The following is a 21,973-nucleotide window of genomic DNA, read 5'->3' as shown; positions in this document are numbered from 1 at the left end:
TATGCTACCTACAAAAACAGCTCCTACAACATGTACTGGTAAGATACGCTCACACTATTACAACTGCAGTATAACTGTATAACTACAGATGACATCTTAAAATAAATGGGCAAGGCTGAGTAAGGGATTTGTCAGGGTCACATTTGATTATTTTATGACCAGATATGGATTTCCACTGGCAATGTTGAAAGCAAAAGGCCATATAAAAGTCATAGACCAGCAATAAAAATGAAAAGCTATATAAAATAGAAAACATAGCACCATACAGTAGCCTAAAATATAATTATATTTTATTAATTATATTCATACTTAGATTGCAGTTTATTTAGGCCATGCTGATTCTCAAACAAGGAAATACAATCATATTTTGTGCGTAAATCAATCAATTTTATATTATTATTATTATTTTATTTATAAAATAGAATGAACAAAATTTCCTAAAATATATTAAAATAAATCACATATTTTAGACAAAGAGGATGAAATTTAAAATATCATTCATTCAGCTAATCCTTGTTTTGCCCAAAAATACAATTCTTACTAATAGAAATACAAAAGTTTCAGAATGATGAAAAATTAAGACTGTTGAGATTAAATTATATCTTTTCAAAAGGAAAAAGCCCTCAAATGTTGCACACAACATGAAGTTGAAACCCATGAACAAACAGTGGCCTATCTAATCAGTTGTCTATTCAAGTCCATTTGGTTTGGCCTGTGTTTTTGTACTGTACTGTTCAGGTGATATGTTGACTCTCCTGATGTTGAGCTCTGCAGCCAGGCCTCTGGCTCTCTGGTAGAACAGCAGGGAGCGCTCTCGGTCCATCAGGAAGTTGTGGTAAATGGTGGCCAGCTGCGTGCACAACTGCAGCTGGGACTTCTTATTACCCAGGTCCAAAGCAGCGGCCAGAGCCAAGTGGTAGTAACCCGCAGCATCAAATGGATCCTACAGAGACAGCACAGTATTTGTACTAAAATGTAGCTTTAAAAAGAAAATATTGCATTGTACTCTCAGTAATGCAGTATAAATTCAGCTTTAGATTTGAAAAAATTGTGGATAATAGGTAAAGTAATTAGACTGATCAACCTCTCAACCAATCAACTCTCAAGCTACATACATACGGTCTCCTCTACTATTACCTTTCACTTGCCTCATCTTATTACTACATTATCTTCACCGCAGCAGCAGAATTTTCAGCAACCTCAGATATGGCATCTCCTCCTCATTCCTACACCTCTGGCTTTAGGCACCCAATTTTTAAACTAATTATAGCCCTGCCTATCAAATCAAATCAAAGTAAAAATAGCCCTGCCTATCTGTCTCCCTTTAGTTGAAATACTAATACATGTATTAAATATAAAAAATAATACCACTACTATATTATAATTATACACAAGGACGATTTGTACAAAGTATTTTTGGTTTACATGGGGCTTCACCTTGACATCATAGAATATAATGTCCCCAAGTGTCTGGTAGACTCTGACATAGTACAGGGTCTCTTCGTCAAACTGCAGGGGGCTGGGGCACAGGGCCAGGGTCTTCAGGTAGAAGTGCTCTGCCAGTTCTGACTGCTGCAGACTGTGGTACAGAGCTGCCAGTCGATGGTAGGCCACACGCTCACTCAGACACTCACCTCAACACAAAAAACAACACACTATAAGCTACTTCTGACAGAAATAGAGACAACTTAAGCTGTCAAATGCAATTAAGACAGAAAATCATACCCAGAGTTGTGTTTTTTGAGCATGTTTGAGTAACCCTGCATATTTAGACCAATGTTTTTACACCATCTACTGAACTTTCTACATGAAATACAAAGGCTTAGATGAACAAAAGGAAGAAAGTATTCAGTAATCAGTAAAGAAAAACGCAAAAAAGGTAATTTTATCTTCACTATTGCCACATACGGGCACCAGCCTTAGCTACATGAAGGGTAAAAACATGAATATTAGAACTAGAATGTATTTATTGCAGGTCTAGATGGTCCTAAATGTGATAAAAGTGGCTGTGATAAAAGGATCAGTGCCTTGGTGAAGATTCTTGCCCTTGAATATCACCGTTCTTACAAGTACATATTTGTTTACAGAGATGAGATGTAAATTAATTTGTGATTCCCACAAACATTCTGACTTACCTAATGAAATACTTATGTCCAGTGCAGTTTGAGCATACTCCACAGCGTCCCCATGCATCTTCAGGTTTAACATTAGCTCTGTTAGTTTATTACAGAGCCTCAGCTTGATGTGGACACTGCTGGTCTTTGTCGCTATAGGCAGAGCACGGTCCTGAGAGATAAACATAAACGTTTCATAACACACTCATGATGAATTAAGTTGAATTAAGTTTATAAAAGAGCATTTACCCTATAGAAAGTGATCGCCTTGTCTCTGTCCTGCTCACTGTTGAAGAAAATATCTCCAGCTGCTTCAAGGAGACTGAGGATGGACTTGGTGTCTCCGGTGCTCAGAGACACATCTTGAGCTGCCTGTCAACACCAAACACAGGTATAAATAAATTTACTTACTAACTACATTTCATTGCTCTGGAGTCTGACCTCTAACCTGTATGTAGAGGTCCACCAGTTCAGTCTGACCCAGCAGGTGGTATATCTTTCCAGCTTGGAGCCAGCCATAGGCCTCCTTCTCCTTTAAACCCAAATCGATGAACATGCCCAAGCTACTTTTGGTGTAGTCTAGAGCTGCCTGGTATGCCCTGGAACATATTGACTGACCAATGAATCACAAAGAAGACATTATATTTTTCTCAGGTACTTAGTTTTATAACTAAGTCTATAAGTCTATAACTGTGTGGAGTACATTTGTTTCATTCTAAACCGCAATATTGATCTTAAATGGCTTAATAATAACAGCATTTGTGTCCTCGAGATTAGGTCTGTTTACCTGCATGAGCAAGAAGGAACCTACCTTGCTGCAGATGGTAAGGCTTCTGACCTGCACCAGTAGGAGAGTACATATCACTCCGATCTTAAAATCTTTACATTGGCTCTCTGTTCTTTTTTTCGTGTTCACTTTAAAATTCTGGTGCTGACCTTTAGGGCCCTACATGGCCAGGCTCCTGCCTGTATCTCAGATCTGATAAAGCCGTAAACCTCTGCCCGTAGCCTGAGGTCTACCAACCAAAACTTGCTAATGGTCCCTCAGATAAGCTTTAAAATGTGAGGTAACAGATCCTTTCAAGCCCTCTCCCCTAAACTCTGGAATGAATTGTCTCCTTACCTACGCTCTCTAGATCAATGTTTCCCAAAGACTGGGTAGCGACCCTCAGGTGGGTCGCAAGAGAGATCGCCTTGTCACGATCTGCATGTAGGTCTGCAATATACAGTTCTGACACTGATCTGCGTATCTCCTTTTTTATTGACTATTTTGTTCTGATATTGCTGGTTCAATTGAATGTTGAAAATAAAAAGAAATGGGCTACATTTAATGTCCAAATAGGCAACTTATGGATCCTTTTATTGCTGCTCCAGTGGCTGTTTTTTATTGTTTAAAACTTGAGTAATATGGTTCAGAGAGACACGATCACTCAAAATATCCTCATTAATGTTCAATTATGGTCAAATCCACCTTTATTTTGTGATTTACAAATAATGTCTACTGACTTGGGTTGCGACGGTTTGTGACTTTTAAAATGTGGGTCCCCAGAAAAAAAGTTTTGGAAACACTGATCTAGATAGTGCTGATGCTTTTAAAGAGCAACTAAAAATGTTTCTCTTTGAACAAGTGTTCCCGGCCCCTTAGGTTTTAGAGCTGCTATGACTGATTTTATTATGAATGTATCTTATGCTGTTTTTTATCCTTTGTATGTGAAGCACTTTGTGACCTACTTCTGTGAAAAGTGCTATATATATATAAACTTTACTTACTTACTTACTAATATTAGAAATATGACCATAGACTTCCTGTTCAAAACTGCAGAACTGAGAGGTGACATTTTAGAAACCTTAATGCATCACACAAAGTCATAACTGGTCAAACAATAGCAACTTAGTACAGAAAAAGTGGGTGGGGATATGTGGTAGGTGAAAACAAGAATTTTCTGAGCACTCAAGCCTCTAATGTAAAACAATACAGGATTACTCAGACATGCATGAAAAAAATCAAAAAGCAGCTTTGAGTAAGCTTATGATGAAGGAACACTGTTATTACACAAAAACAGCTTGGTAAGGTTGATTTCACATAAGACTCAAGAGTTAAGTTAAAGTGTGGTCTTACTTGTGGGTGCCGAGGCTTAGGTAGAGGTGACTGAGGGACTCCATGGCGAAGGCGGTCTGGTGCCTGTCCCCTGTCCTCTGCAGCAGCTGGAGGTGGTGCAGACTGTAGATGATGCACTGAGTCTGGTCTGGACTCTCTGAGCTGTACAGGCCACACAGCTGAGAGGTCGCCTGAAGCTCACCTGAAATCAGTAATGCTTAATATGTAGCTAAGGACATAAGAATATGAACTACTTTAAAGATGCACTATGAAACTTTAAGGTTGGGGGGTCCGTCACCTTCTTGTTTCTATGGATATGTCACTGCTCTGCCTGGAATGTTTTGGTTAATTTACAATTAAATTATCTCGTAGGAGTTTGAAGTGGTGGATGGGAGGTGCCAAATTAACATTAACACCAACACGTTTCGACTACTTAGTCTTCTTCTGATGAAGACTAAGTAGTCGAAATGCATTGGTATGACTATTAACAGATATAAGTTTGTTTGAAATGTACTGTTTTGTTTCAACAGAATATAATCAATTTCATTTCATTAAAACAAAATGAAAACACAGCTGTTGCACTCACAGTCCAAAAGGTTCGCACTGATCGACAGAAGCAGGGCCCACTCGTAGCATCCTTTCCCATAATGCATCTGTCCTTGCTTCACATAGAGCTTCCCCAGCTCCAGCAGAACTGTGATGAAGCTCTCTTCATGTCCATCAATGTCCAGCTCAGAGAAGATCTGCACGGCCTCCATCAGGTTTCTCTGGGCCAGACCTGTGGCTCCGGCCTTCAGACACAGCAGTCCTTACACAAGAGACAAATCATACTAATACTACTCAAATGGCATCCACTACTGCATCACGACTACTGTATTTTACAACTACATAAATGCACATTTTCTGGTGGTCTTCTACCTGAATGTCTCCTTGGGGATGTTATTGGTTTGTGTGAGATGTTCCACAGTAGGGCATTAGGCAAGTACATTGGAAAAACAAACATTGGTAATAGAAGTGGCTGTTTCTCCACTCAGCTGACCTGTTGGTGTCGCCTACCCACTGCACAAAGAAACACTGAACCAACGTCTTTTTAAGGTAATTTTTGTACATCCAATCTGAAGGTGCAGACTGTCTTCCAGACGTCCAGTATTGACGTTCCCAGGACCTCCAGATCAGGTCTAATTCTAGTCCAAATGAGGTCATTGTCAACATCTTTTCTATGATAATAATGATAATGTGCTATATGGCTCTTTTCTGGGCACTCAGAGATGCTTTACAGAGCATTATTCATTCATTGGCCCCTTCCACCACCATCACTCACACACATACCCCCCCCACACACACACCACTTTAATACTAGGCAATGTGGGTGAAGTGCCTTGCCAAAGGAAACAACAACAGTTTTTGCAACTGGCGCTCCACTGTGGCACCTGACTTTCCCAGTGGTCTCCCATCCAAGTACTAACCAGGTCTGGCCAATCTGATGGGATCAGGCTTTATAACAAGCCCATATGCCTATGCTAAATTTAAACCCATTTTAGACCGTTTTTGTAGTTCTGTGGCTCTGTGCAGAACTGTGATGCCATTTCAGATGGTGGCAAAATGTTCCAATTAATTTTGTCTCAGCAGCAGAAAATTGGAAACACATACAAAGGTGTAAAGCATTTCCAGTTCAATCTGCTTCTGAGTCTTACAAAGTTACAGCAAAATGGCAGGATACAGTTAACAGGTTCTCCACCTTCAAACTTCAAATGTCAAACTTAAAATTCACCAACTTTTCCCTGACTAATACACAGAATTTCCATGACCATTAATAACATAATTTTCCTGTGCCTGTGTTAGACATCTCCTTGTTGTCCAAAAAAGTCACCTAGTCTGCGGTTCAAAAGTGGGGTCATAGTTAAATATAAATATAATTTTTCTTTTTCCTGCACCGACATGATCTGTATGTCCTTAAGATGTCTAATGTTTAGTGGGTACTACTGCATAGGGATAAATAAGTGTAATGACAAAAGTAATTCCAAAGCAATGACACCTCCATGGAGAGAAGCAGATAGGAAACTGTCCACCACGTCTTTCAAGAATGTGGTAAAGCCAGAAGATACAGAAGATAGTAGATTATATTGTATTGTTAGTAGATTATATTATATTGTTACCTAGGTTAGCTTGAACCACTGCCCAGTTTGGGAGGTCTTCATACTCCTGGCAGATATCTATAGCAGCCTGGTAGTTGTCTACTGCCCTCCGCAGGTCCCCCATGGAACAGAGGGCCACCCCACACAGATTTAACACTTCACCTGACAAAACATGAATAGAACCATCAATAACATTAAGCTCATAGTGAGTCACAATGTCTAATCATGTGTGGCCAGTAGATTACACATAGAAAATACAGGTCATTTTGGTTATATAAATCCACTTGCCTTCTTGTGGAGATGTGCAGTCCTCCGGCATGATAGACTGAACTAATTCCAGAATATCCAACGCAACATCAGGCTGACGTTTTTCAATATGAAGCCACGCCAGCCAGATGAGGGCGCTGTTCACTCGTGAGGTGGGGAGTGAATGTGATGAGGGACTGGTTTCTAGAAGTTCATGCATATAACAAATGGCTTGGTCCAACATCTGATGCTTGCTAAACATCTCGCTCAGGCAAACGGTGAGATGATGGCTTAACGTGTGGTGTCGCACGTTTTGTTTTTCCTGCAGCTCGGTCAAGGACAGGACCTCGTGTAGGTAAGGAGCAAGATGACAGGGCAGAGATGGCTCCTGTTGTGGTGCAAAATGGCTTATAAGTTGTACAATGCAACTCAGACTGTCTGTGAGTGTTGTTGAAGGGTCTAAAGAGGTTCTCCGGAAAGAACATGAGCTGAGGTTATTGAGTTCAAGTTCATTGTACAATCCTCCCAGTGTCAAATAGCCGCCACTTGGAGAGATGCTACTGATTGGAGTATCCTCACAGGAAAACACCAGCAGTCTTTCAATATAAGGAATAACTTCATCTTTTTCCTTACGCATCCAGTAATGTTTAGCTAACAGATAACTTGCTCGTGCCTCGGCTTGTTTGTTCTTTGAGAGTATGGCTTTTTTCAGGATATGCTTCAAAATGGTATCTTCCTCTACAATTTCCAGACAAAATGAAAAACCCATTAGCAGAGCAACAAGTCTTTCTGTCATTGGGAAAAAGCTGTCTGTGTTTTTCTGTAAAAGATAGATTCTAGCAAGGTTGTAGTAAATGTTAGTTAACAGCCTGAAATCCGTAAAACCCTCTCGAGGGAGGCTCAGGGCTTCTTCAAAGTAGACCCGCGCCTGGCTAAATTTAGAGCGACCAACGCAAAGTTTGCCTAAAAGGAAACAAGTACGGGTTTGCGACCAAACAAGGCGCTTCTTCCTGGCGGTTTCTCTGGCAACACTCAAAAAGTTTGTTAGCTGGTCTTCATCGGAGTGACCAGTGAAAGTGGTAGAACACAGTTGGTCAGGCGTGAGGCGGTAAAGAGCACCATAGTCCACATTGTAGTTTGGATTTTCTAGAAATGTAAACAGTGGCATGAGATCTTCTGTGTGGTTCTTTCCCTCTACTATGTGGGGAACGAAGAAACGTGGGCACGATGAATCTGGGGTCTCTGACGGCGAGGCAGGATCAGTTGGACTGGGTTTTTCTTTTGAGCTTCGAGAGAATGTTGGCTCAGGAGAAAGAACTCTTTGGATATGCAGCTTTAATTCTTCAAGCTCTGCATCCTCTTTCTTCACAAAGTTGGCTAAAGAATAGAATAAATTACACACACATGTAGGTATAGTTGATTATGTAAAAATTACTGGATGAAATACTCACTTTTCTTTCGTTGGTCTTCACTGGACATCTTATCTGCATCAGAACACATGTATTAGCATCAATATCTATACCTGAATGTATATTTGGTCATATTTATTGGGTACTGTGTATTGGGTAAGTATTTGGTTTAAGGGGATATAGAAATTGCCTAATCTATGTTGAGTTTAGCCAGTGGACCAGACATATGAGCATCTGGGACAGAATTATTCATAGTCCACTAGAGTGTTGTGTAGTGACATGTTATATAATAATAGGAGTGGATAGTTCGACACCACATGACCAAGTTTGAGCTGGTAGTGCATACGAATCTGTCAAAGGTGTGTCATACCAAGTTTATAAGAATGACTGAGACTGTGTTTTTTCTTCAATAAGTCCAATGTTTCTTCTATAACTTTGTCCTCTTGTAGCCGGACAAACACTCTGTCTTCTCCATCCAGAAAAAAATCCTCCGAGCTGCACAACAAATACTACAAGTTTAAGATGTATGACCAGGTTAAAGAAAAAGCAGAGCTGATGCACCTACTTGTAGGTATCCTCAGGTTTGACCATGTTGGTCTTCACCAGACCCACTTCTCCTGTGCTCTCCTTCCTCCCAACAAACCAATCAAAACACGACACCAGGAGTCCCACAATGATGATGCGATCATTGTGTGCGATGCTCAGCTCATCTGGCCCATCTGCGTCGTACTCTTCTGTGGCCAGACAGGAACCGCGGGCTAAATAAAGGAATGGACAATCATAAACAAATTTACCTAAGTGTTGAATTATTTTTGTTTGTGTTCTGGCAATGAATTATTAAAGTCATTACTTTTCCTGAACTCACCAAACTGCAAAGGGAATTTGCACAAGGGTTTCCCATCACCAACTAAAATGCTTTCTGGACAGGATTTTAAAAACCATCTAAAACAAAAGTCATTACAAAGGTCAGATTTTTTTTGCTGCTATGCCACAATACGAAATGATCTAATGGGTTGGACAATATAGGGCTCAAGGAGGTAAAGAATGTTAAAGTGAAGCGATACCCACTGGTAGAAGGCCGGGACTGGCTCCAGGGAGGGTTTGGGGGCAGTGCCTCGAGCTCCATCTGCCAGGCAGTGCACACTCCATCCTGAGCCCAGGAAGGGGGGCTCGAACTGGGCTATGTCCCCCTGCTCCAGGTACAGGTCTCCTCCAGAGGTGGAACTGTCAAACATCTGGTTAGCACTGCAGCTGGCAAAAAATGAGCCTGGGGAGAGGGAGAAAGGGAAAACAGGCATCATGATTTTACCCAGAAATAGATGCTGATGTTTGTTGAAATGTTATCACACAATGCACACATACAGGTGACATACCCTCGTGCATAAGGATGCCTTTGTAAATCAGGTTTAAAGTGTCTTGTTGAAAAGTAATCTCAGCAGACACATCCTTCTCCACAGACTGCAGCCAAAGCTTTGGGTCAAACAGCACATTTTCCAAACAGTGACCCAAGAAACCTGCAGTCAAAATGATCATGGATGGAATAACACAGCAAATGTAAGTTATGACAAAGAGGGTGATAGCTTCAGCTTAAGACTGACATTGCATCAATCTGTGAACAAAGATTATTATGATTAAGTTTAATGTAAACACATGAAGTCCTGCTTTATCTGGGAGGCGCCCTTGTGTTGCAGTTCACTCAGTCCATATTCTGCTTCCGCTTACATACTTTGGGTGAACATACCTATGGTGTAATATGTGCTGAATTTCCATATTTCCTCAAATGTTTTAAAGGTTACAAAAATAACCTTGTCTTCAGGCTCGATGGAGAGCAGATGGGCCGACAGCTCCTGCACACACACATGTGTCTGTGACCCTGATGTACTCCACATGTACATTCTATCTACACATGTTGTTATATCTGTAGTGATACTTTGCAGTGACATCATGCTGGGGGTGTTCTGCATGTATATCTATGTTGGAATGTTCAGCAGTTGCCATGGAGACACAATGCACACATTAGCAAAAATAGCCTGATGAAAACAAAATAAACTCAAGAAAAATATGAAATGAATTTAAATAAATCAGGAGTCAGATTAACAGCACAGATCATCTCGCTTGTTGTAGTTAGCTAAATCTGTCTTTCAGGTCAGATTGTGTTAAAATGAAGCTCAGATTAAATTCTAACTTCAGTAACAGAGATTTAGACAAAGCAGTGCCTACAGTTAACATCACACCCCCAAGGGAATGTTGATGCCATCAGCTGCAAAGTATCAGTACAGTAAGTTTGTTAATATCTGTACACAGACTGTACCATGAACAGAGCTGTGACCTCTCCACTGTGGGCCTGCAGCACTCGCAGTTTCCCCCTCAGCATTTCCTGAAGCTCCTCTTCAGCAGGAAGACGCTCTGGACCCCTGACCATGTCCAGCAGCAGCGGCAGAGCTGGACACATGCAGCCACATATCAGGACCATTTGTAATGACACATGTGAATATCAAACCAGTTATACTCTGGTAACTGCTGAGCCCACTATGACACCTCTATCACCCATAATTTCCAACAATTATAAAGAACTATTAACACATCAGCCAAAATAGTATTGTATTTTTGAGACCCTGTGTCTTTTCCATAATGTTTACAGTCATCTTTAACTACAGAAGTGACACTAGTGGGATCATCTTGTCCCACAGACAAACTGCGCTCTGGTTTTACTGCATGGCCCTTGGTCCAACCTGTTGTAAAAATAGTAAAAATACAGCAGAGTTGTCACATGTCTACTCAAAAGTATCCAGTGAGATGCTTTGATACTATGACACAGATTAATAAATGACTTTTAGACGTTCAAGGAGTAAAGTCACCACATGACCCTCAGGTGACATTTACGAGTTGTGACATTCTAAGTAAAGTTTTATACCCTTTATTGTACTATTGTATGAGTACAATGGAATTAGTATTGCTATGAATATAAAGCAAAGTTGCACAAATCAAAGTTGCAAAGTGCATGTACCTGTGGGGGTGTTGTCCTCATACATAGACAGAGATCTTTTTAGACTTGGAACATCTCTGGAATGGCTACGCACTGTAAAAGCACAGAATGTCATATTTTTAACAAATGAAAGAAAGAATTTCTGTATGTTATATAGGCTGTTATTTTCAGAACCAGAAATGCGTCAAATTGTAGGTCTATGTTGTTATTGTAGCAGCAGTGGCAGTGGTAAAAAGAAATGCAGACTGCCAAATGTTTACATAGCCTTAACCTTCAGATCTAGGAGACTATACACAAACTGATAGGCCTATTACAGTGGTGTAATGTTTAAATAACCTAATAATTAAACATTCTGACCTAAGTCACTTCTGCGCTGCTGACACACTTTGACTGGTCTAGTAGTAGGTCATTAGTGAACATCTCAGAGTCGTTTGACATAAAATAACTTCAATATGCCTATAAGCTTCATGCAACCTAAAACACTGTCATTTAAAGTGAAGAGCAGCGGCCAAGGCAATAGTATTTTATTATATGTGCAAATTACACGGTTCATTTACTAAGTGATGTGTGAAGAAAAACAAAACACTGAGCTTATGTTTAATATTCATGAGTCTTACCCACGGTCCCGCTCCTGGAGGTTCTGCCCGACTGCTCCCGCTGTTGTTGTCCGTCTCCGGAGCTCCTCCTGCGGCTGCTGCGGCTGCGGCTGCTGCCCGTCCCCCGGCGCGGACCCGTGGACATGTCCGCGTTCACAGGTGTGGCTGTGGGAGAGCAGAAGGCAGATTCACCGCTGCATGACTCCGGTCGTGAATGACTGACTTGGTCACTCCTCCGTCCCGTCACAGAGGGTCAAACTCCAGGCGACATACACAGAGCTTTGTGACTAAAACTGTGTAAACAATATGACCTCAGGAGACCTAACTTTGGCACAGTCTGCTCACAACGACAAGAAAACTCTTTTCTCTGCCAACTTTAATCTTAGTTATATAAATTAATTGTTGGTAATTATCAAAAGAAAGACAGAGACAGGTTTACTGCTCAAGGTGCACAGTTGCCAACACTTTTTCTACGAGGAGAAGCAGCTAAAATAATTCATTAATAATAATGATATGTATTTCTTGTGTTTTGTGTCATGTATTTTATTTCAGCATTTTATTAAACTATAAACAGAATTTATATAGGGAGTAAAGTAGGAACTGCTCAAGTGAAATTGTGAGCTCAGTTTTGTTGATTCCCTGAACACAGCCTAGTAGTCCCTGGCATGGTGTTTTATAATGATATACTTTATTAGAATCAGAAGAGGTTCGAGGTTTTGTTCAGTGTTGTAAAGTTAGTGACTGTGCCTTGTCTTTACTTTTTCTGTGAATTTCCCTCAAATATCCCAGGAACACACTCAGCACTTCCTGTCCTCCATCTGCTCCTGTCAGCGTCAGCTCTAAAGAAAGGCTTTAAGAACAGGCAGACCAAAGCGGACAACATAAAGATCAAAGTGCAAGCAAAATGTAGTCTGTCTGTCTATAGGCTACTTCTATAAATACATTTGAGGGCAGCATGTGGACAGTGGACTTACATTCATTTCATCTGACCACACAAGAAAATGTCTTATGACTGTATTAGCCTATACCCCAACTCAATAGAAATAACATAAAACATACTGAATAACAATAAATTAAAACCATATGTATACACTGTTTAAAAAGCTAACTTAATACCGGAAATAAATTACTAAAGTACATAACAGGGCTTCAAGTGTAATCAGTAGTAAAAAATAAACACACTTAGACTTAGACAAACTTTATTGATCCACAAGGGAAATTATTTGGACAGAGTAGCTCACACATCACAAGATAATATAATACAAGAGAAAACATATAAATGGTAATAATAAATTCTAAATAAGACATACAGGTGTCAAATATGACATAATTATATAAATGTAAATGTACAAGTCAAAATAAAATAGAAAAATAAGTAATAAAATATAACATTTCAGCTTTATATAAGAGGTCATAGGAAAACAGTGACATGATTATTGGCAAGACATAGGATTAGCTGATATACAGTTGTAGGGAGTATTATCTGTGACACAAGGGTGAGTTCTTGTACAGTTGTATGGAGTATGGTATGAATGTAGTCCCGTATCTCTCACTGTTTGAGCGGAGCTGTATATAAATAAATAAATAAATAAACAAATAAATACATAAAAAGTAGAAATATAAGAATAATAAAAAGTAGAAGTCCATTGTATTAGTTAATTATATCATATCTGTTATTTCTTTTGACTTTTAAAAAAATATATTTTATTTAATTTCTTTTGACTCGTTGCTGCACTCTAGTGGTAATAATGACGCATAGCCATATCAAACACACTTTCCTGTCTAAGCTTCGCCTTCTTTCAAAATAAAAGTATTATGTACATTTAATCAGGTTGGTTCGATTGCAATATTGCCACTATGGATTTATTTTGAAGGTAAACAATAAGCACATCCGGTGTAACTGTCTCCCTTTAATTATTAGCCGTTGTGTAGCGAGCTCACCAAAGTCTACACAAAACACATTTCTAGTGTCAAAAAGAGTCCATGATTCGCAAAAGAAACCTGAGTTTGGTTGATAATAGTCTCTGTCCGGAGCCCATGGAGCCTCCCGGGTCTGTAGTCCGCACAGACGAGGATTTACTGGAGCCCGATGATGAGCTGCTGTGCTCGGTCAGCGACATCACGGAGCACCTCGGCCGAAACATCACCATGGTGCTGGACACGGCGCTCTCCGAGATCCGCCAAATGATCACCATCAGAATCCGCGTCCTGAAGATGGAGCTGCGGGAGAAGAGCCAGGAGGTCGAGGTGTTAAAGGCGAGACTGTGCACGGGGCAGGGGGACACTATGCCCGGGGGCGGTGGGTCTACAGTGGATCCGTCTACAGATCTGATAAAGCACGAATCCGGGTCCAAGAATAGCAACGGCACCGAGACCAGGAGAGCCAAAGTGCTGCCCGGGGTCAAGAAGGAGAACATAGACGCCATATGCGACTATCTGATGAAAGACAAGAACTCCCGAGGATCTGGAGACATGGAGACGGAGCAGAGCCAGTGCAGCACCGACAGACCTGCCCGAACCGAGTCTGACCCGCCCCTCAGCATGTGGTCCGACCCCGGGGTGGCTGGTGACGACTCAGGTCATGAAGAGTCCGAGTCCACCGCAGAGGACCTCTTCAGCATGCTGCCCTCAGGAAGCAAACGCATGTACGATTACGAGTGGATAGCCCCGGTAGACTACTCCACTGACCTCAAAGGTAACGAAGTCATCCCCCTATGTTATACACCACACACTATGATATGCATTCAGTTGAAAGATGTCCTCTGACCATTTGTGTGCAGTTATGAAGGACCCTGAGTGTGAGGATGGACATGCTGCAGAGGAGAGTGAGAAGGAGCTGAGGCGGGATGGGGGCAGTCTGGCCCAGGAGCCACTGTTGAATGATCAGCAACCAGAGTTCTCCATGGAGCATCCCAGTTCTCCAGGGGAAGCTGGAGGTCCTGTGCAGAGCAGCATGAGCAGACAGGACTCTGGTAATATTGCAGATGTGTATACTTTTGACACATTGCACTACATTTTATAAATGTGTAAAAATAAATGTGTACTTGTGTGTGTTTTTGCAGTACGTGCCTTCCCGACACACTCCTTCATCTGCTCACTCTGTGCAACCTTTTGTCCTGGACCTGCATTCCTGGAGGAGCACATTAAACTGATACACCCGGACTCAGTGGAGGCTCAAGCACTGGAGGCGCTGCAGTCCACAGCAGCAGGCTCTGGGCTGGGAGACAATGGCACAGAGCTAAGCCAGGGGCCCGGGGCTCAAAGAGAGGCCGGCCCTTCACCAGAGGCAACTAAACCTCAGCGGCGGTGCTTTGGGGTTAAGAAGGAGGTCAGGATCGAGGGGGGTTACCAGTGTGGAGAGTGTGGACGCTGCTTTAACTACCTGGGGAACCTGCGGCAGCACCAGCGCATCCACACTGGAGAAAAGCCCTTTGTGTGTCCTGAGTGTGGAGAGCGCTTCAGACATGCAGCCCGCCTCAAGAGCCATAGGCTGGTGCACAGCGGTAATGAGAGCCCCTTCCCCTGCCCCCAGTGTGGGAAGGGCTTCTCTGTGCTATCAGGCCTGAAGAGGCACCAGCGTGTACACACAGGAGAGAGCCCCTACGCTTGTCCGCAGTGTGGCCGCCGCTTCAAAGAGCTGGGCAATCTGTACACTCACCAGAGGATCCACAGCGGGGCCACGCCGTACTGCTGCCAGCAATGTGGGAGGAGCTTCAGGCACCTGGGAACCTACAAGAGCCACCGTTGTATCCCTGGGCTCCTAGACTTGCCCACCGTGCCCCTGAACACAGCCAGGTCAGAGCACAGTCGGTCTATGGACTCACACAGTGAGCAGACAGAGCACACAGGCCTAGCACAGAGCACCTGAACACTGGCCTAACAGTCAAACTTCACCTCTGTTCAAACTATTATTCTGCACAGGTGCCCTGCCCAAACCCTGGAGCGAAAATGGCTCTGTTCAGAAATCTGCTCCGTGTGAAATCATGAAGCACTTTAAACCCAAATCACTCACTTTAAAATCTTTGATCTCTCAGTCTTTTTCTATTCTTGCCCAAAGTGGACATCTGAACGTTTCAAAGGAACGTTCTTAAATAATTTATTTGTTCGTTCAATCTTATTGTAATCACTTTATATGCGTGACATGTTACAAAATAATCACTCCAAAAGGAAAGAAAAACTCTGCCCTTGAGTTTTTAACTGGTACTGACCTTTTATGAAGTAACACATATTAAACTGATTGTTAATGTGTACTGGTTTCAAATGGAAAAGTCCAAGCACCTAACAACCTGTGATCTAATAAATACTGAACAATGATTGACAATGATAATGCAGTTGTTGCCTTCATTGTAACTTATAAATTATATTAGATTTAATGGATATGCTTGTCAACGCTCTAATAATGAAAATAATTAGTCTTAGGTGTACTGCATAAGAAATCTCTTCCCAATTTGATGCATATTTTATGCTTTTGTTCCTATAGCTGCTGCTCTATGCCCACCACAAAATGGGTGTAGGGTCTTACCCAGTGACACTAATAAACACAATAATAAACTGGTGAGATTTGAACCACCAACTCCCCAGGTGGTGGGTGAATCATACTTAACTCTCTGCATCATATGATGAGAATGGCAATTTTGATATTAAAACATGTCTGAATTTTTGGGAGGTGCATTATTCACAGTGACCCTGAACGATACTGCATCTTAATTATTATTGACAGATAGGCCCAAAGCCTTATAAAGTACACATAAAGTACATGTTATTGTAGGTTCAAGTGGTATAGAGTGGTACAGTAATGGTATGAGCACTTATTTTCTGTATACACATTGAGAAGAAAATGCATTATCTATTCAGTGACTGTACATACAGTCTCAGCTCCACAGTGATGTATATTGTAGGGTATAATTTTATTCATGCTACTTCTTAAGCCATTTCAGACATTTGGACTTAAAAGAGACATTTTCTGTTAAGTGTCAAATTGCGGACATGGGATTCAGACAACAGAAGAAACCACAAAGAGAAGTCCGTTTTGAAGTTAACCTCAGGAGGTGGAAAAGGGAATTCAAAGGCCCCCTGCTGTCTGTACTGCTACTGGATTACAGTAGGGGACGCTGGTGCTCTGTTCACCTCTGAGACCATGTGAAGGAAGTCTGTCACCTACAAAGCTCCATCTTTTATGGTTTGAATAACAGAAAGAAAATATCTCACATGAGTCTATACTATAACTCAGCTAAACAAGCATCCGTGCGCATTTTGTTATTTACAATTAGAAAAAAGTGCTAACAGAAACATTTTATCTCCAGTCCAAGTCAATATTGCCCCCATTTTTGTTTCTCTGAGTTTAGAACAATGAAGTAATCATGTAGTCCTGTTCAAGAGCTGTGGCCTTGGTTTAGACCTGGAGTAGTCCTGGTTTAGATCTGGTTCTAGTACTTGGAAGGCTAATTATTTTGAGTTTGAGTATCAGTAAAACAGCATCTCAAAATGTGCAATATACAGTTAAGGTACATTATTATCAATATACAAATTACCCTATATAATTTCTAATATATATGCATATTTCCTGACATGACTTTTGACATGACTGTTAATGCTTTGCCTGGAAAATCCCACATTATGAAAAGGGTCACATGTCATTTATAGCCTCTGACACACTATGGTTTACGACATGCAGGAAGCTTTGGTGATGGCTGCAAACAAAATCTCTTTATCCTCCAATCCTGGTCTGACAGGACGTTTGTATGAGACATTTACGGTCCCTGTGCCTGTCACTTCTCCATCTGTGCTGTATTGATTGGACTTGCAGAGAGGAGGACATGGGGGTGTGATAATGGAGGTACCTGCAGATGTGGAACTAATCAGGTGATCAGAGCACACGTGTGGCGTGCAGCTGAATACTAACGTCATCCTGCTTTCAAAATGAGAGAAAATATTGTCTTACACACATACAGTAAAGGTGTCCTGGTCGTCTGTCTGCTTGTCTCCATGGGGGTCTTTTTGCTTTGCCTTGAAAGTTCCACAGTATGAAGGGCGATCAGATGTCCCTGTTTACCCGGGAAAATCCCTGTGTTCCCTGTCCCAGCAGATTTATACAAAACCACTGATTTGTCCCAGTTTTATACAAAAAAAATGTCCCAACAGTCCCTATTTTTGACCCTTCCAACAGTAAAGAGAGGCATAAATTGTTATTTGTTTTGGCAAAATACAGAAAAGCTGCTTAAAAATGACCAAAACACAAAGAAAACGTGACTATACTGACTCACATTAGTGCAGAGTGCAGGACAATTTTCCTTAATTACGCACTCGTTTCACAAGTCTTATTATTACCAACCACCACAAACCAGGGATGAAAATCTGGTCACCCTAATAGTATGACATTAAGTGAACTTGCATTTAGCCAATTACAAGTGTTTTTATTGCTCAAAATATTGAAAATCAGACATTCTTACTGTGAGCGGGCTTACCCCTTCACAGATCTGACCTATATGTTGGTTTGATGGTGTGATGTGCTTGTCTACATGAAAATATGTTTAATGTCATACTGTGGGTCATTTCAGATAAATCAATAATATTTCAGGACAAGCAAGTGGCAGAAAAGTTACTATGTCTTATAGTACTATAGCAAGGACAATTCACATTATAGTAGGGTGACCAGATGTCCCTGTTTACTCGGGACAGTCCCAGTTTTGAGCCCTGTGTCACCTGTCCCTGCAGATTTATACAAAACCATTGATTTGTCCCAGTTTTATACAAGAAATGTCCCAGGTGTTCCTATTTTTGATCACTTTGACCCTTCCAACAGTAAAGAGAAGCATACATTGTCATTTGTTGTGGTAAAATACAGAAAAGCTGCTTAAAAATGACAAAAACACAAAGAGAATGTGACTATACTGACTCACATTAGTGCCGAAAAGCATAACAATTTTCCTTAATTACACACTTGTTTCACAATTTTATTATTACCAACCAAGCAAACCACAAACCAGGGATGTTCCAGTTTTTTATTTTGAAAATCTGATCACCCTAACAGTCTCCAACCTGTAGTTCTTCACCCCATTCTAAGTAGCTCGCCAAGGCATTTCTGAATTATACGTGTTGTGCTGAATAAGTAAAATTTGATTAATTACCATTGTTGAGCTATCATTTTAATGCACAGTTTTGCGCACAAATAAATGAAAGAGTGGTTTATATTTTATCAGCATCTAACTGTCCCCTATTTAAGGCTGTGGCTCTTATATATACTCAATTTCTTGCAGCTGTTAAAATAAGTCGCTCTTTGGCATGTTTGTTTTTATAAAGGTAGCGCACCAGAGGAAAAAGGTTGGAGATCTTTGCATTGAGCTAACTTTCATTTAGCCAATTACAAGTCTTTTTTTTTTTTTTAACTCAAAAATACGGTGAAAATCATGCATTCTTACTCTAACCTGCATCTTGGTTTGATGGTGTAATTTGCTTGTCTACATGGAGATAGATATGTTTAATGCCATACTGTGGGATATTTCAATTAAATCAATAATATCTCGGGACAAGCAAGTGACAGACTCTCCACGAGAAAAGTTACTATGTTTTAGTGGTTTTGCATTAAAGGCATCTCACAGCTTGTTGACAACATAGTCTTTATTTGAGAAACCTCACAAAAGTGACTAGAGAACTGAACCTTCGACCCCCCGTATAAGAGGCTTGGGAAGTCAACCTTATAGCGAGAAGAAGTCACATTATACCCTTTACTGTCCATGGAGTTTATTTCAATAGAGGAAATATTATATAACAGTATTTCTGTGCACATAAATGTAAAACCCTCTCAGATCTTGCAGGGTTTTGACTCTGGGTTGCTGCTCTAAATCATGTGGGATTTCAAAAGCCTCTAACCCTAACCCTCAGTCTTGTTCCAGGACCCTTTCACATTTTAATATAGTTTGCATTTAGAGAGAATTCATGCATTTAGAAAGAAAGATACGCTAATGTCACTCCACTTTGTTGTGGCTTAAAAAGGTTTTCCCTGTTTGTGACATGCATAAGAAAAGAGAGCTACACGAAGGATGATTTTAAGGATTTATTGTATTGTCTATGTATTAATTTAAAGAAAACGTGGGAGTAGTCTAACAAATATAGAACATTATTTTACACTTTATTCACTGTAAACGCCAATACTGATGTAAAATATCGCCGCAGATTTTCAAATACAAACAAAAACGGCACTTTACACACATGAAAATAAAATAAATACATAAAAACACGAGTGAATAAAACATATTCACATATAAAAGGGGAAAATTCAAAGCTCTAAGTTAAAGCAATAAATTAAATAATTCAATAAAGGCTTAAAAAACAAACAAACACAGCCTCTTTTCTCTCAATAAGCCAACAATTTTTTCAGGTCATTCTACAAAAAAATGACCAGATAATAGAAACAAGAACTTTGACTTCCTGTTAAAAACTGCTGCGCTGTTCTTGTGAAATTTTCCTGTAGCAAGAAGCAGATTTTCATTTCTGCTGTTTTAGTTGGAAAAAAAAAATAACATGCGCATTTTCCAATCCAACATTTATATCCCTTTAGATAATTTTTTTTGCACTAATGCATTCTCACACAGATGACCTGATGGAAAAAAAAAAAAAAAAAAAAAAAAACATTATCAGACAGAATTAGCAAAGAACATTGTGGCATTTAAGACAAAGTACTGACCTTTTAAACACACATCTGGTCTGTGTCATTAACATGAAGATAATTGACTGGTAACCATGGTGATATGTCTCCTGCATTCAAGAGCTGTTGATGGCCATGACATAAAATACACAAATAATCTCAGTACTTTTCAATATAACACACCTGTCGGCAAAATCAATATGAATCTTCCTTCATGTTCTAATAACAGTTACTTAATGTGTCCAAAATAAATACTGGTCCCATTTCATGAAGTTAACAATGTCACACCTGAACTCTTTTAAATGTACATTTTTGTAAATTCTGAAAGTAAATTCTGTAGTATAATTGCAGTAATATTTAGTAATAGTAGTATAACTGCAGTAATAGTAGTATAATTGCAGTAATAGTATTATAAATGCAGTAATAGTAGTGTAATTGCAGTAATATTTAGTAATAGCAGTATAATTGCAGTAGTATAATTGCAGTAATAGTAGTTTAATTGCAGTAATAGTATTATAATTGCAGTAATATTTAGTAATAGTAGTATAACTAAAGTAATATTTAGTAATAGCATTATAATTGCAGTAATAGTAGTGTTATTGCAGTAATATTTAGTAATAGTAGTATAATTGCAGTAATAGTAGTATAATTGCAGTATTTTTTGTGTTTTCTGTCCACTATATTGTTAAATACTTTAAGATTATTGTGCAGTTGGAGCAGTCTTGACTTGGTTTGATTAGTTGTCAGTCTTACATTTGTAAAGTTGTTTTAAAAGATTTCACAGCACAGCAATATCTAATACTCAAACTCATTTGAAGGGCTAGTGTCACTGAGACCTAAATGAGCATAAACTAATAACCTCCACATAAATATTCAGATTTGAAGTATTGTTAATTTATGAGTATTTGTAGGGGAGTTGAGCAGATCACAGTTCCTGAATTAGTGAAATTTTGCACTGGATGTGAATGTGTGGTGATTTATAATGACATTTCTCCTCTGGTGAGCTGCTGCTTCTGCTGTAAGAAGAACATTATTTGCATTTTTATGACTGAACACTGCACTGAAACAAAGAAGGAAAGAAGGCTGTCTCCTTTAATAAGGCTTCCTCAAGATTCAATTGTTCTCTGTACGTATTTCACCCAGTGAGCCACCAGAAAGCAGACTATAAATCCTTTCATATTTTATGTTCTGCAGTTGGCCGTCAAGTGAAGATAAGATACATTGTTCATTAGAAAGACAAAAGAATTAAAAGGATTTGTGTCATTTGAGCACAAAGTTTAGTGTTCACCTGCAGGGGGAGTAGAGAGCTTCAGCAAAATATGCATGGTTTTGCCATTTCTGTATTGCAGTACTTTTAGCGAATACTAGATCATGTGATGTTTGACTAATGCACTGATCTAAGAGGCTAAAGAGGATATGTCCACATTTATGGTTTATTTCCTTAATCTTACAAAAGAACTGACAATGGAATAAAGGATGATTTCAATCTTTACAAGAGTTAAAATTTAATTTCCTGCCTGTCTATTACAGAAGACACAGTGGAATGAAAAAAAAAAAAGACATAGTATTATGAGACTTTACATTTACTTCTTAATGGATGGTGCATTACTGCAGGTCACAATAGAACTATTCGTAATATTTCTATTCTTAACAGACCAATGTTTTTCACTAAAAGCCTAATATGCTTCATGTCCTTATTTTTGAGGATATGTTTTTAAAGTTTCAGTATCTAAAGTTATATTTGA

At 39.8% G+C, this 21,973-nt stretch overlaps 2 protein-coding genes across 2 annotated transcripts; one reads left to right on the top strand and one right to left on the bottom strand.

Annotated features, from left to right (window-relative positions):
- Positions 1–590: 590 nt before the first annotated feature.
- Positions 591–11,776, bottom strand: LOC110170734 (SH3 domain and tetratricopeptide repeat-containing protein 1). The gene is made up of 19 exons (XM_020936426.2): positions 11,606–11,776; positions 11,010–11,081; positions 10,314–10,444; positions 9,744–9,849; positions 9,376–9,516; positions 9,071–9,269; positions 8,868–8,944; positions 8,568–8,760; positions 8,373–8,497; positions 8,045–8,077; positions 6,636–7,970; positions 6,369–6,509; positions 4,799–5,020; positions 4,234–4,414; positions 2,563–2,713; positions 2,364–2,486; positions 2,136–2,286; positions 1,438–1,634; positions 591–943 (listed from the first exon to the last, which is right to left on the bottom strand). Exons 1-19 carry the CDS (start codon positions 11,727–11,729, stop codon positions 689–691), a joined length of 3,957 nt encoding a protein of 1,318 aa, XP_020792085.2. The 5' UTR covers positions 11,730–11,776; the 3' UTR covers positions 591–688.
- Positions 11,777–13,456: 1,680 nt separating this feature from the next.
- On the top strand, positions 13,457–15,911 carry znf16l (zinc finger protein 16 like). The gene is made up of 3 exons (XM_020936425.2): positions 13,457–14,279; positions 14,365–14,556; positions 14,647–15,911. The coding sequence occupies exons 1-3, from the start codon at positions 13,568–13,570 to the stop codon at positions 15,450–15,452; spliced, it is 1,710 nt and encodes a 569-aa protein (XP_020792084.1). The 5' UTR covers positions 13,457–13,567; the 3' UTR covers positions 15,453–15,911.
- The last annotated feature ends 6,062 nt before the right edge of the window (positions 15,912–21,973 follow it).

Source organism: Boleophthalmus pectinirostris, unplaced genomic scaffold (assembly GCF_026225935.1).
Source record: "Boleophthalmus pectinirostris isolate CB_2022bp ecotype Guang Dong unplaced genomic scaffold, ASM2622593v1 HiC_scaffold_20, whole genome shotgun sequence".
Classification (NCBI taxonomy): domain Eukaryota; kingdom Metazoa; phylum Chordata; class Actinopteri; order Gobiiformes; family Gobiidae; genus Boleophthalmus; species Boleophthalmus pectinirostris.
The sequence above is the reverse complement of the archived record's forward strand: the minus strand, read 5'-3'. Positions and strand labels throughout refer to the sequence as shown.